This window comes from Maylandia zebra, linkage group LG12 (genome assembly GCF_041146795.1).
Source record: "Maylandia zebra isolate NMK-2024a linkage group LG12, Mzebra_GT3a, whole genome shotgun sequence".
NCBI classification, from domain to species: Eukaryota; Metazoa; Chordata; class Actinopteri; order Cichliformes; family Cichlidae; genus Maylandia; species Maylandia zebra.
The window spans coordinates 22270483-22283690 of NC_135178.1; the positions used below are offsets into that span (position 1 = coordinate 22270483).

At 40.1% G+C, this 13208-nt stretch overlaps 1 protein-coding gene across 1 annotated transcript in view; it reads right to left on the reverse strand.

Annotated features, from left to right (window-relative positions):
- Nucleotides 1-13208, reverse strand: part of LOC101475922 (guanine nucleotide-binding protein G(q) subunit alpha) — a 24478-nt gene continuing 11270 nt past the window's right edge. Inside the window, exons 2-7 of the mRNA XM_004547321.5 lie at nt 12208-12392; nt 8468-8622; nt 8212-8340; nt 7452-7581; nt 6528-6681; nt 1-4462 (exon numbers count right to left, since the gene is read on the reverse strand). Of these exons, the coding sequence (XP_004547378.1) occupies nt 4272-4462; nt 6528-6681; nt 7452-7581; nt 8212-8340; nt 8468-8622; nt 12208-12392 (944 nt within the window). The 3' untranslated portion in view covers nt 1-4271. The remainder of the gene's footprint in view (nt 4463-6527; nt 6682-7451; nt 7582-8211; nt 8341-8467; nt 8623-12207; nt 12393-13208) is intronic.

The window sequence follows — 13208 nt, forward strand, 5'->3', positions numbered from 1 at the left end:
TTGAAAAGAAATATGTTGCTTCATTCAGAAACAAGTTGAAGGAGTGCGAATTTATGAATACAGGAAACAATTTTACACAATTATGATTGGAGATCATCATAACACTATTTCAAAAATGGTCATCAAACTTCATATATTAAAGGATTTGGATGCAAATAAACCCAAAAGAAAAAAAACAGAGCTGAAAGCAATAAAAATGATGTGTCTGACACTTCAGTAAAAGAAGAGTTTATGGGTTGCTTTCCCCCACTCTCACTCCCACCTCCCACCATGTAGTTCTCAGTGTAACGTACACAACACTGGACTGCTCTTGAACATACTGCATGAACTCTGAACAGCAGCGGAGGTGGCCGACAATGTGTGTCACCATGTCAACGTCAGCTGGAGTCTTGGCTCTCTTAAAGGGGAAAATCCAGGCTCAGCATAGCTCACGTGTGCTCACTCCAAACAATGACAGGAGCGCCAACCCTCGCAAAGCTTGGAAACAAGTCCTGCGTGGCTCACATTTATGACAAAGCCCATAATGTGCATTTCTGCAAGTTGAGATATATTTCTTATTCACTGTCTGACAAAATCTAAACGTTAACGTGAGATCCTTTTTTAAGGCTCGCATAAGCGTGCAGTTGCTGTTCTGTATGCTGAAAGCAAAATGTGGTTTATTTTTATTTATTTTAGTTTATTTTTGAAGCAAGGATTGTCCCTTTAAGTAGCAGGGTTTGTGTGAACAGCCACCTTTTGACAGCAGGGAAACAAAATCAGATATCACTGCAAATCTATAATTGAAGATCATTAGCACTGATGAAGCTGAAATCTTAGTTCAGCTTCAAAACATTCATCCCTGGCAACATCTGACACAAACTGGCCCCAAATATCAGTCCTGTTAGGCCTGGCTGTTGATAAGTGGTTACTGTAAGATCTTCACTGAATTCAAGTACACCGAGGACTGGACTGAAAATTAACTTGTCACCTGCCAAACTCAACCATCCATGTGTGAATTTCACCAGCCAGCTGAAATACCTGAAAACAACAGGACCTCCAAACGAGGGCTGGTAACCTGCCAGAGTGGCTGGCAGACGCCAAAACACAGCCAAATGTGGAAAAAAAACACAACACCCAGCAGGTGGCCGCCGGTGGGTTGAGTCCAGATTGTGACACCTTTTCAAGCACATTCTACACATCCTGATGCGTAGGAGCAAATGCTGCTTTAATCTGGCAGCTCAGTGCCTTAAGACGCACCCTGCTGTGGGTTTTAAGACAAGAATCTGATGTGACAACATCATGAAATCAACAGAAAGCGTGTTCTGATTACAACTCAGTCACAATGTGCTTAAAATATCATGTATTTATGTGACATTAGCTACATGAGAGCTACACTTCAAAGCTGTTTCTTTTCAGCACAGAGTGACGGTGGAAAAGACCACCGAGCCAAAAAAAACAAAAACACCCCGAACAATCCTCCAGCTGCACAACAGGACAATATCGGCTGCACTAGCTTTACTTCTCGAAAAAACACAGGTGCCTCACATGGGACGTCAGAGGCACAGCTTATTCAGTAAGGCAATATGTACACATGAACTGTATTTTTCTCTTATGCTGTCGTTTCATAAATAAAGTCTAAAATAATACTGTACATTCTGGTGAAACTGTGGCAATCAAAGGTGGAAATGAAGTAAAAAAAAATTAATAATAATACAAGTAAAAATGAAACAAAGCACCTTGCTAATCAGGCCAACTGGTTAAGTCATTTCTTGCACTTTTGTGTACACGGACTTAGTACTGAGTTTTTAACAGTATCTGGGAGAATAGGGGAAAAACAACAACAACAACAACAACATGTTGGCATTCCCATTAACATAAACAAAAAGATAATTACAACTTCGTAACAGTTTTTTTTTCTTATCAAAAAATCAGACACAAAGCGACAGATTGCCTGCCCGCACCTCCTGCTCCTGCACTACAAAACAGTTTGGCTACAAATGGAGGCAGGTTGGTTTTGGTGGTGGTGGAAGTGGAAGTGGGGATGAGAAGTGTGCAGGAAGTGCAAGGCTTGTTAATCAATACTGGTTGAAAAGCGGTGAAAAGAAACGAAACGTAAAAGACATGGGCGAGAGAAGACGTCATTACACGTATGTGACGAGCGCTCTGTTCCTGAAGCCAGTTAAGAACTAAACTATTACAATTAGCCCTGTAGATTAGATTCAGTTTGCAGTTGGGGTTTTTTGTGTGTTTTTCCCATATAAAAATCAATTTAACAAAACTGCTAGTACTGGCACACCAATTGATCTGTTCTCGGATAATAATATTCCTCTTTTTGCAGTTCTGAAGCTGAACGATGTTTCGTCGCTGAGAAATCAAACTGCCATAACACAAAATTTACATTCTCCTCTTACAAAAAACAATCAAAACAAACATGTAAATAACTTTGTTTTCCTTCCAAAAACGAATTAGCCATTAGACATACAATACAATTACATAGATACATATTTTCAATACCGCACATTCAATCTGCCAAAAAACAAACAAACAAAACAAATAAAAACAACAACAAAAAAAGTAATGATTAAAAAGCCAACAAAGATGCTGCAATATATATAGAGAGAGAGATGTATGTACAATGATTATAGCATTCATAATTGCACTATGCCTCAATAAATGTTAATTACAGGCTTATAATCTAGGGAAGTGTTACGAAAGAAATAAAAATAAAAAAAGTACTCAAAGTAAGTCGGGGAATGAAGGATTGCAGATCAGAAATGCCAATTAGAAACAAGAAGGACTCACTTTGGTACAACTGAACGTCGAGACTTTACCTTTCACACAGGAACTAGCCAGATTTACTCTCCACTGCTATTCAACTACAACAGTCAAGACAGCCGGGCTGTGATTGGACAATTACAAAGATACAGCTAAAATGCGACTCGATAAGTCTGCAGGCTGGCGCGGGCTTGGAGGGAGGGGCCTGCAGCCCACGGCGCAAGGTTGTGATTGGATAATTTTAGGCAGTTCAACGCACCGGGTTTAGCTGCGCCGGTGTAGCTGCCCCTTCTTTCAGAACCCACGAGCTCGCTGTAGCTCAGGTCAGTCCATGCTGGGTCGGTGTGTCGGGGGTGGGAAGAATACCGCAGATTGTGTTGAACACTTCAAAAAAATATGAAATAAATGTATTTTTAAAAAAAGAAAGAAAAGAAAACCTCCAGGGTCGATACGTCGGGTCGGTAGAATCAGTGTTTGTTAGCCCTGCTCTTTCCTGTCTGCAACACTTTTCATTTCAGTGAACAGCTGTGGAGTCTGGGCCTCTGTCCCTCTCACTCATTCACTCTTTTTTTTGGCATTTGGTAATAAATATACATGTTACCATAATAAAAAGCGTTAATGTGGCACAGTTGAACATAATCATTTAAACATATCGTCTGATAAATTATTACCTCCTCGGCTCCCTTCAGTTTGTGTAAAGTGACCGCTGCCATGGTTCATCTTTACACGACAAAGCAGAAGTCCCTGTGTGCTTCCCCACTTTGTTGCTCAAAGCTTTTTTTCCTTCTTTTTTTTTTAATTTTCAAAGCCTTTTTCACTCACATTTCTCAACTGAACGGTTCTATCGACAGCTGAAAACCCATGACACGACCGTCACTTGACACACGACTTGGGTTGTTCCCTCCAAACACATGCTCGACTCACTGAATGGCACCAAAAGCCAATGCAAAGTAAGATTAATAAAGATCTAAGCCACTCGCATATATTAAATGAATCTTAAATCATTTGAAAAGAGATCACAAATTCTGTCTACTCATCAAAAGACTTGCCAATCAGTCTATCAGATTAAAAAAATAAATTAAAAAATGAAGCCATCTAACTCATCACTCCCTGCTGGGCAAACAGGTAAACGCCCGTGATGAAGCTTCAGAATGAAACAACAGGTAAGGAAGAAGGCTAAAAAAAGGAATTCAAACTTTTTTTTCTCTTCTTCTTTTTTTTTATAAAAAAGGCAGGAGGGACAGAAACACACTGCATTCATTTGAGCGCCTTCCACCCAACCCTCGCGAATATCCTGTCCCCACTTTTTCATCACTTCTTAAATAGCAAGATAACATTTACTTCGCTCACCCCTCGAGGAGTCAAGAGATCAGCAGACAGCAAATAAATTAGTATTATGCAACCATTATATTTTCTTTTTTAAATGTGTGTGTGTATATATGATCTATCTTTTCACAGATTGCGTCAGTCAGTGTGTGCTGAGGGCCTGCAGTCGGAACACCCTGCTCTTCCCTGCTCTACACCAGGTTGTACTCCTTTAGGTTGAGCTGCAGGATGGTGTCTTTGACGGCTGCAAAGACGAAACGGATGTTCTCTGTGTCAGTGGCGCAGGTGAAGTGAGAGTAGATGATCTTGTCGCTGTCTGGATTCAGGTCCACAAACATCTTGAGGATAAACTCTCGCCCTGCTTGGGCATCCCTCTGCGGACCTGCATGGGGGAATATCGTGGATCAGTATATATGCACAGCTATAAATTACTACAGCTTGTTTATCATTCATAATATCAGTGTAGAGATCCTCCATGTTTTGTTTTTTTTCATGGTTTTTCCCTGCCATACTTGTCGGATCATTCCAATTTACGCACCACGACTGTATCTCAGGTCTGCCAGCCGAAGATTTTTATTTGCCCTAGAGCTCAAGCTAAAAACATTGTGGAGCTTCAGGTAGTACTTAGAAAACTTTACTCACTGCAGTATAGCGACGTGCCCTCAAATGTCTACCTGTGCACATTTCACATTATGTGTTAATTGGTACACTTTGTTTTTTTTAAGCTCTACATGTATGTGAGTGATGCTGAGTCAATGGCAGGAGCGCAAATTACTGATCTTATAAGTAAGTTTCTGGTGCAAAAAACTACAAAGGGCAAAATTCAAAGCAAATACTGTTACATTTTCCCAGAAGAAATGTTTGCACGGAATGCTTCACTTATAGTCAACACCTCTCTTCTGTGGCTTAATTATTTGGCTCACCCAAAACTAACAGATATACATAAGAAAGAGAATATCATGGGGCAACCAGTTAAGCTTCAGTCTAACATCATTTTCTTTTCTTTCTAAAGCGGCACACTTTAAAATACCAAAGCTATGAGCTTTGAATGCTGTAACACTTTCTTTATGTACTTTTATCATGTCCCCACAACAGTAAAATACCGATACAATTAGTCCATGGTGCACAGTGCATGGCAAATGTGGTAGCGTAGTACACTGTTTGCTGTAATGCTGTCAAATTATGTATGACTAATGTAAACAAGCTGTCACGCTGAAGGCATTTTTCCATCAACTCTCCGCACTGCTTGAAGTCTTATATTTGATCCAAGACGTTGTAATCTGTTAAAAATCCCCATTTATCAAATGTTCGTGCTCAAAGTTCCATTTACAGTTAGAACGATCTTCCAGATACAGAGTTAGAAATAGCACCAATGATGCAGTACGTGAGAAACACTCAATGCTTTTGTCATTGTGACCAATCATAGCTGGCCTTTAAATAGACAGGAACTAATGTGGAGCAAGAATTACATATTAAATCTGTTCTAGTGCACTCCAGAAATAAAATTATGACCTTGTCATTAGCACAAAAGGGCCACTTTAAAGCACTTGAAATCTGCATCACTTGATATCGAGTTTGAAATATTTTTTCGGCATTTATTTCCTTAAATCAAATATGTGTAATAAAAAAAAAAAGACAAAAATAGCAGAGATTACTCTGATACATTAAAAGCTGTGTATCAGATATTATACTGTAAGCAGAAATTTCCTGCCATGGTTAACCTGTCAGCTCTACAAACTAGTTCTAATGGACCCCCAGTCACACTGGCATGGAGAGCTGTCAATGACCCCCCTTGACAACCACCGGTCACTGGGTGGTGAGCAGTTACTAGCAGTGGCTAGGTGAAAACGGTCGTAATGAGGTGTAGATGTTATACCGAAAACCTTGTCATTGCTTTGCAGGTTTCCACGGCCGTCCGTAGTATTCATAGAGGACGCCGACTTATCTGCAAAAGCTTGGCATTTACTTGCTGAGTGATACTGAAACTATGAGCACAGCTCAGACAGGAAATCAAGACTGTTTGCCTTCAAAGTAAAAGTCTGAAAGCAAGTTGGTTGCAGTGATGAGGCACTTTTACTTTGGAGACTAACAGCCTCTATTCCCAGTTTGAATCACACTTGTTTCCAAGTTTTACGACCGCTCTGCAAGTGTTTCTACATCTACGAACATCTGTTATTGACCGACACAATCAACAGGGCCCCTAGCTACCTCCGCCACTTCTCACCATCCAGTCGGGGACTTCACATCTTTCCATCCTGACTGGAAGTTGCTGCGTGACTGAAGCCTAACAAAAATAATGGCACAGCAGGTGATCTGTGAACATGTTTCAGAGTTAAACAAAACATGACGTCTTTACTCAAAAACACCTCGACAGTCTTGATTTTGGGGCTTCGTGTAAGCTCTGTCAGTGTTTTGGTACGAGCACTCTTCAATCATTCAACACTCACCATCATACTCTGGGAAGTAGTCAACCAGATGAGAGTACATAATCTTCTCCTCCAACAGGTCCTTCTTGTTGAGGAACAGAATGACTGAGGAGTTTTGGAACCAGGGGTATGTGATTATTGTCCTAAACAGAGCTTTACTCTCCTCCATCCGGTTCTACACAGAGTATATGTGAATGGGAGGGGGCAGAAGGACAGAAATAAAGAAAGAAAACAGAGAGATAGTTAGTCTCTTAATTAAAAACCAGTCCTTCAACCTGATTAAGTGCAGATTTTAATAACCGTTTCACGGCACCAGAGGGAGAGCAGTAAAGATGAGAGAGTAGGGCAATCATGTTTTTAATTTCTCCCTCGCGCTTCATTTCAAGCAACCCTTCTCATAGCGAGTCTTACACCTCTCAGTGCTGCTGTTTATCAAAAGCACAAAGCAGAATGCCTTATTTTATATTATATAATAAAAACTATCTAATGCTATTGGATTATAAAGGTCGTGAAGCTGGTCAGTCTTCTACTTTCACAATATGCAGGCAAAAAAAAAGGAGGAAAACAGATGGGCGCAAGAAAAAAAACAAAACAGCAACACACATATGAACGCACACCTGCTCATTAATACACTTAAAAAAAACCCTGACACATCGATTCCTCTTAAGAAAGAGACGTGGCCTTAGGCGGCATTCAAAACAGCTGGCTGATCATTTACAAGGGAAAAAGAGCTGGAGCACCACCGAGCAGCCCGAGAACCTGATTTCCATTGTTTTAAATAGGGAAAGCTTTTATCTTTACAAACAACTAATCTCCTATGTCACATGAAATAAGGATTTTCAAATGGGAATTTATGAGAGCATCCTTTAAACCATTTAATCTCTCGGTAGTTTGGTGAAATTTCTCTTGGTCTTTCTAAAAAAATAAAATAAAAGGACAAATCACCTCGTTATCCGACTCCACCAAAACTTGGTCGTACTCGCTGAGGGCTACCAAGAACATGATTGACGTGACGTTCTCAAAGCAGTGGATCCACTTCCTCCTCTCTGACCTCTGACCTCCGACATCCACCATCCTGCCATGGCAGGAGAGAGAACAACGTCACCGTAAGCACAGGGAGTGTCTGTGTGGTTGTCCTTTTGACTTAATCCCCTTGATGCAGGTTGTTTAATAAAGGGAAAGCCCAAGACAAATCAAATGTGATGATGCCATTGACCACTTCTGAATCAGATATTCAGTGGATTTCAATCAGATTATTAACATAAAATAATCAGGAAAACATCTGATAAACTTAAAAGGTATAGTTTAATACCTGCATTAACAAAGCACAATATTCTTTTTAAATATTTTATAAGCTTATCTAACTCCTTGCATATAAAATATTAATCCCCAGTCTTACTTGTAAGTATAACCATCAGATGATGTGCACCTCTTTCTAAAGGCAGTAGAGTCCACAGGTTACTTGAGCATCTTCAAACTCTCACAGAGTGAGTGCACTCATGTATTCTCTGCATTGAGAGCCCATCTCGAAAACACTTTGTTTACTTTCATTTCCTTTCCTGAGGTCAGCTGATAGCTCCATCAAGTTATTAAGATATTCTAACAAAGTCACACAGCACCATTTCAGTGAACAGTGGTTGTGCTTTTGTTATACATAATGACACAGCACTGCATTTTCACTTTTTAAATAACAATCCGATCTCACCTGAATATGACACTCTGCAGGTCAAATGGGTATTCAATAATGCCTGTGGTTGGAACTCGAACCCTCAACACATCCTGCTGGGTGGGAAGGTAGGCTGGCTCAGCGATCCGATCCAGTGCGTTCAGGTAACTGAGGAGGCAGGCAGTAAAAACAATCCAGCACCTCACAGACACTAGAAATCTCTTTCCTGAGATCTTTTAGAAATCTGTTGAACAGTTTGACGCCCATTTCCTGAACGGCTGTCGGCTGTACTCACTATTTAGTAGAGTCCGAGAGCTGGTATTCCCGCCTTCGATCGTAACACTCCTGGATGCCCGGGTCGTTCCATAAGCTCTTGATTGCATCGACGTAGGGATTCTCAAGCTTGTTGATCTTCTCTACATCTACCTCTCTCACTATGTTGGCGTGAGCCTGGTGGAAAACAGAAACTTAACTTATCAAAACTTTATCAAGCATTCAGTATCTCTCACACATACACACAGAGACACACAAATTAATCACTGCACAGGTTACACAGTCCTAATTATCACTGGTGTATTTTCTGCTCTCACTCGCTTATTCTATATGCAGAAATTTCTTAGCACCCCGGGGCTCAGCATGGACCTAATATCTGAAGCACAAATCCCACTGGGCCTATTAAGCGGAAAGTTTTGTGGGCCCAGATTCCCACAGCAGAGTTGTGTCCTATGGCAAGAGATCAACACGTGACTGAATGTTGAAGTGTTGAGCAACAGTGCAGCACAGCTACTCCTGATGATTAGGACGGATACGTAATGTTTGCATTGTGTATGTCATGCATGGGTGCTTCCATAAGTGTGAAATGGGGAGGCATTGAATCTGAAAATTCAATCATAAGTGAAATACAGAAACAAAAAACTTAAAAACTATTCAGATTTTAAGATGAACAGACCTTCTGCCTCCATCAACGTGAGTTAGGACTTGATGCACATTTTCCTCAAGCAACTGGAGGTTGCCAGATCCCACTCAAGATGGTGATGCAATGTGCTAATAAATGCTTGTAATACAAGATATTAAATTTGTTTAATTTTACTGTGTGGTAAATGTAAATATCAGTGCCTCACATTTCCTTTTTTACTTTACTAACTGTAAACAGGGTAAAAATAACAGAACAAACCACTCTGAGGTACATGGGAGGAATCCATTTTTCTAAATTTAAATTGTATTGTTTTTCCATATGTAATATGGACAAAAACCTCCATAAAAGAAGTGGGGTTAGACGTCTTTTAAACAAGGGAGCTCAATTAAAGCAGTAGTGCCTTAAAACTGCATTTTTCTCAATGGCCACCAGGGGGCGAGGCGTGTGATTGCAAATACTTTTCTGGTCTCATAAAGAACAGCTCTCCGACTCGAACTCTGTAAGCACTTTTCCGGTTTACAGCCGCAATCATTTATTTCAGGTCACATTAAATCAAAAAATTTGTCCATTTTGTAAATTTTGGTCATATTGTGTTTTGGAAATAAGGATTTTCTGGGATATACTCACTGGCTAACAACTCATGACTGACAATCAGTCAGTTTCAGACTCGCTCCTTAAAATTCAGTTTCTAAACCAAATGGAGACTACAAAAGAAGGTCATCCAGAGGCTTCAAAGTGGGACACATGTTCATCAATTATATTGTCTACAGTGGCTTTAGCCCCACCAGTGATGTAAAGAATAGATTTACTTTTAACTTTGCAGTTGTCATATTTATTTGGATAAAACCATTCAGCAAGTTCCTAAATCTAATATGGCTGAGTAAATCTTTTGTGATGACACAGATATGAGTCAGTGCATTCTAACTGAAGACTGAATTCCTGATTGTGAAAAAAAAAAAAAAAAAGTTTGTGCAGTAGCAGACACACAAGAATGCCTGTCAATAAACTGCACGTGATACTCATGAAGATAAGGGTAAACAGTACTTGGACACAATCAGAAAATAGTGTCCTTGCTTACAGCGATTGTGTGATTGACTGTAGAACTGGCAGATTGAAAACATAAATAAAGCCACAGAACAAGTCTTTTTACCAGCAGATTAACCACTCGTGCTGAACCTTTACAAATCAGTGACCGTCTACATGCAGACACAGCATGACCTTTTTCTTAACCTGCCACTACAAGCCTTGAAGTCCAGCACAAACACAGTTTCTGTTTTTAGTGTGGATCACCTAGTGTGAGACAGAGTTACAGTACATGACTGAGACGTGCATACATCGGACATGTGAAGACTGGGGTCTGAAGATTGAGGCCTATTTAAAAGGGTGGGCCTGAAAGACTGTGAGAGTGACATTTACTATAAAAGCCCAGAAAGACACTGTAAACACAATTGATGGGTTTCATTTTCACTTCCCTTGTGATGTCAGTCAATTCTTTTGTCAAGGATAAAATACTTCCCATTTTACCCGTATGTATATGAGAGTAGAGGGATGTTGGGTACAAATTATGACAGGTTACACGGTTCCATTGTGCACATAGCTCTGATTTCATTAGACAGTCAGTTCTACCCTTTAGTACAGGTCCTAAAAGACTTTTACATCAACCTCAAATTGACTGTTACTATAAATTAGATGGCGGATGTGCAGTGTGCAAGACATGGTGGTAAACTGGAATGAGAACTGTACAATGAACCAAAAGCTTAGGAAGAAATTTTGAAGCAGAAACCCACCTGCATTTAGTTTCATAAAAATAGATCATAAAAGCATTATATTTATTCAGCATATTCTGAATTATAGTGTTTAAAGTGGGCAAAATAATGGTGAAAATGCATAACTGATATACCACAATCAGTTTCATTCCTCATGAAAATGCACACACGAGACGGGAAGTGAAAACAGCCGTGCACCACATCTGCATAAACATGCACGGCTGCGATGTCATTTTAAATCTCGCAGGTTGCACTGATTGTCATATAATGTGCGCTTGGTCGACAGCAGTGGCTGGGCTCCTCGCTCGTTACAGTCTGCATGTCTGGGGAAAAGATGTGTTGTTTTGCACTACGAATTTAATGTCTTTAGAATAGCATTGTTATTCAGACTTTCGAAGATTTCCGTGCTATTTGAAAACCGCCAACATAATTGAACAACACGTAGTGGAACCCTCTTACCTGGGTGAACACATCTCACTTTAAAATACAAATAAATGATGCAACTGTGCAATCAGTCAAAAAGTTCTAAGCTGTCCAGATCAGTATTAATTATGCAACGCTTAAAGCGGTTCCCAAAAAGAATGCATTGGAACAACTTTGCACCCCTCTAATGGAATGAATGGGATCCAGTGGTCTACTTGCACATGTATTTTAGGGAAATGACAACGCTGATAAAATGGGACAGACCAAAAATGCTCTCACATTAAAGTGCACATTTGGTTTTGTGCATTATGAATAAAACACCTGATTTTAACACTGACATAACAAACACAACATCTCTAAAAAAGGCTTTCATTAAACATCAGCCTGGACTGTAGTCTGACACAGAGAAACTGAAGACCACAGTAGCTGTGCCAAGGTGTGGACTCCTAAGCATCATTTCCTTTAATTTGTCACTTTCACATGGAAGAAACTTTGAGCAAAAACTCCCTGTACCAGTTCCCAAAGCTGTGAACACCAGGGTAACTCCTCTACAACAAAGAGGCTCTGCTGAAGTGTTAAGTACAGAGAGCAAGGTGAAATTTGAGCGAGTAGTGTGGGATATGGTAGTAGTGTAGAAGCAGGGATGGTGTGCACATATGCATGTGTGGATTTCAAGGAAATATGCAAACACAAATACTCAAAAGGGCGTGATGAGTACTTGAGTGTTTTAAGGACACAGGAAGTCTATAAAAGGACAGGAAATGATTATGGATGGCTGTTACAAATAAGATAGACGGCACTCTAAAAATACTCAAGCACAATGTAACACATCGTAGAGTCTCGCTCTCTCTCTTTCTCTAATTGTTTGACACCATCAACTGCCATTTAAGTTGGAGAACGTGAAAAGCTGGAGTGAAAGAATCCATTTACCTTGTTGTGCTCATACTTGTAGGGGATCTTGAGCGTCTCCATGGCTCGGATCATGGCCTGCATGGACGTGAAGATGTTCTGATAGACCAGCTTGGTGAAGCCCCTTTTGTCCTCATCAGAGTAACCGGCTCCGTGGATAATCCTCATCTGTTTGATAAATGTGCTCTTCCCACTTTCCCCAGTGCCTGAGAAAGTACACAGGAAAAGGGAACACGGACTTTATTTATACAGTAGGTTTGTGCAAAGTGTCATTTAACCAGACGACGCGTGTCGTCTCCTGTGTCGGCAGTCATGCTTCTTAAATGGACATTCAGACTATTTTCACTGTTAAAAATTAATCCACTGCTGTTAACTAGAGAAAAAGGCATTAAAACCTTGCAGGGGAGGCTTCTTGCACAGCCAGTGGTCTAAATACAGAACATAGGCGGCACTGATTGTACAACATCCTTACCATGAGATTGCCATAGCTGTATGGATAGAAAATAAATTTGATTGCACTGCATTTGCCCCATTTATAGGGGCAGAGCTGAAATCCAAGTACAGATCATAATTAGCTGCTATAAACCAAAGCAAAAAAAAAAAAAAAAAAAGAAGGGACCCTGCAAGATCCTTACTTGGCTGTCAGAGCGTTTCAAGAGAAGAAAAGAAAAAAAATCCATATAGACTTCTGCAGTGTAGCATTTGTTTTCATTGAAAATGACAAAAACAAACTTGTGATGTTGGCATTAAATTCGTTTTTTAAACTACACGCTTCCATTCACATTCCATAATTACCTGTACCCCACAGCAATCCACCCACAGTAAGAAATAAAAACGTTTTTAAAAACGCCGAAGCGCCGCTGTCTAACAGCCTTTTTTATTCAAGCTGCATTATTATATTTCACATCACGGACAAAGATTGAACAAGCAAACAGGCAGGATTACTTTATAAAATTGTAACAGAGACAGGCTGACATGGAGCAACACAAACTGCTGGTTGAAGACGATATCCATACTCGTGT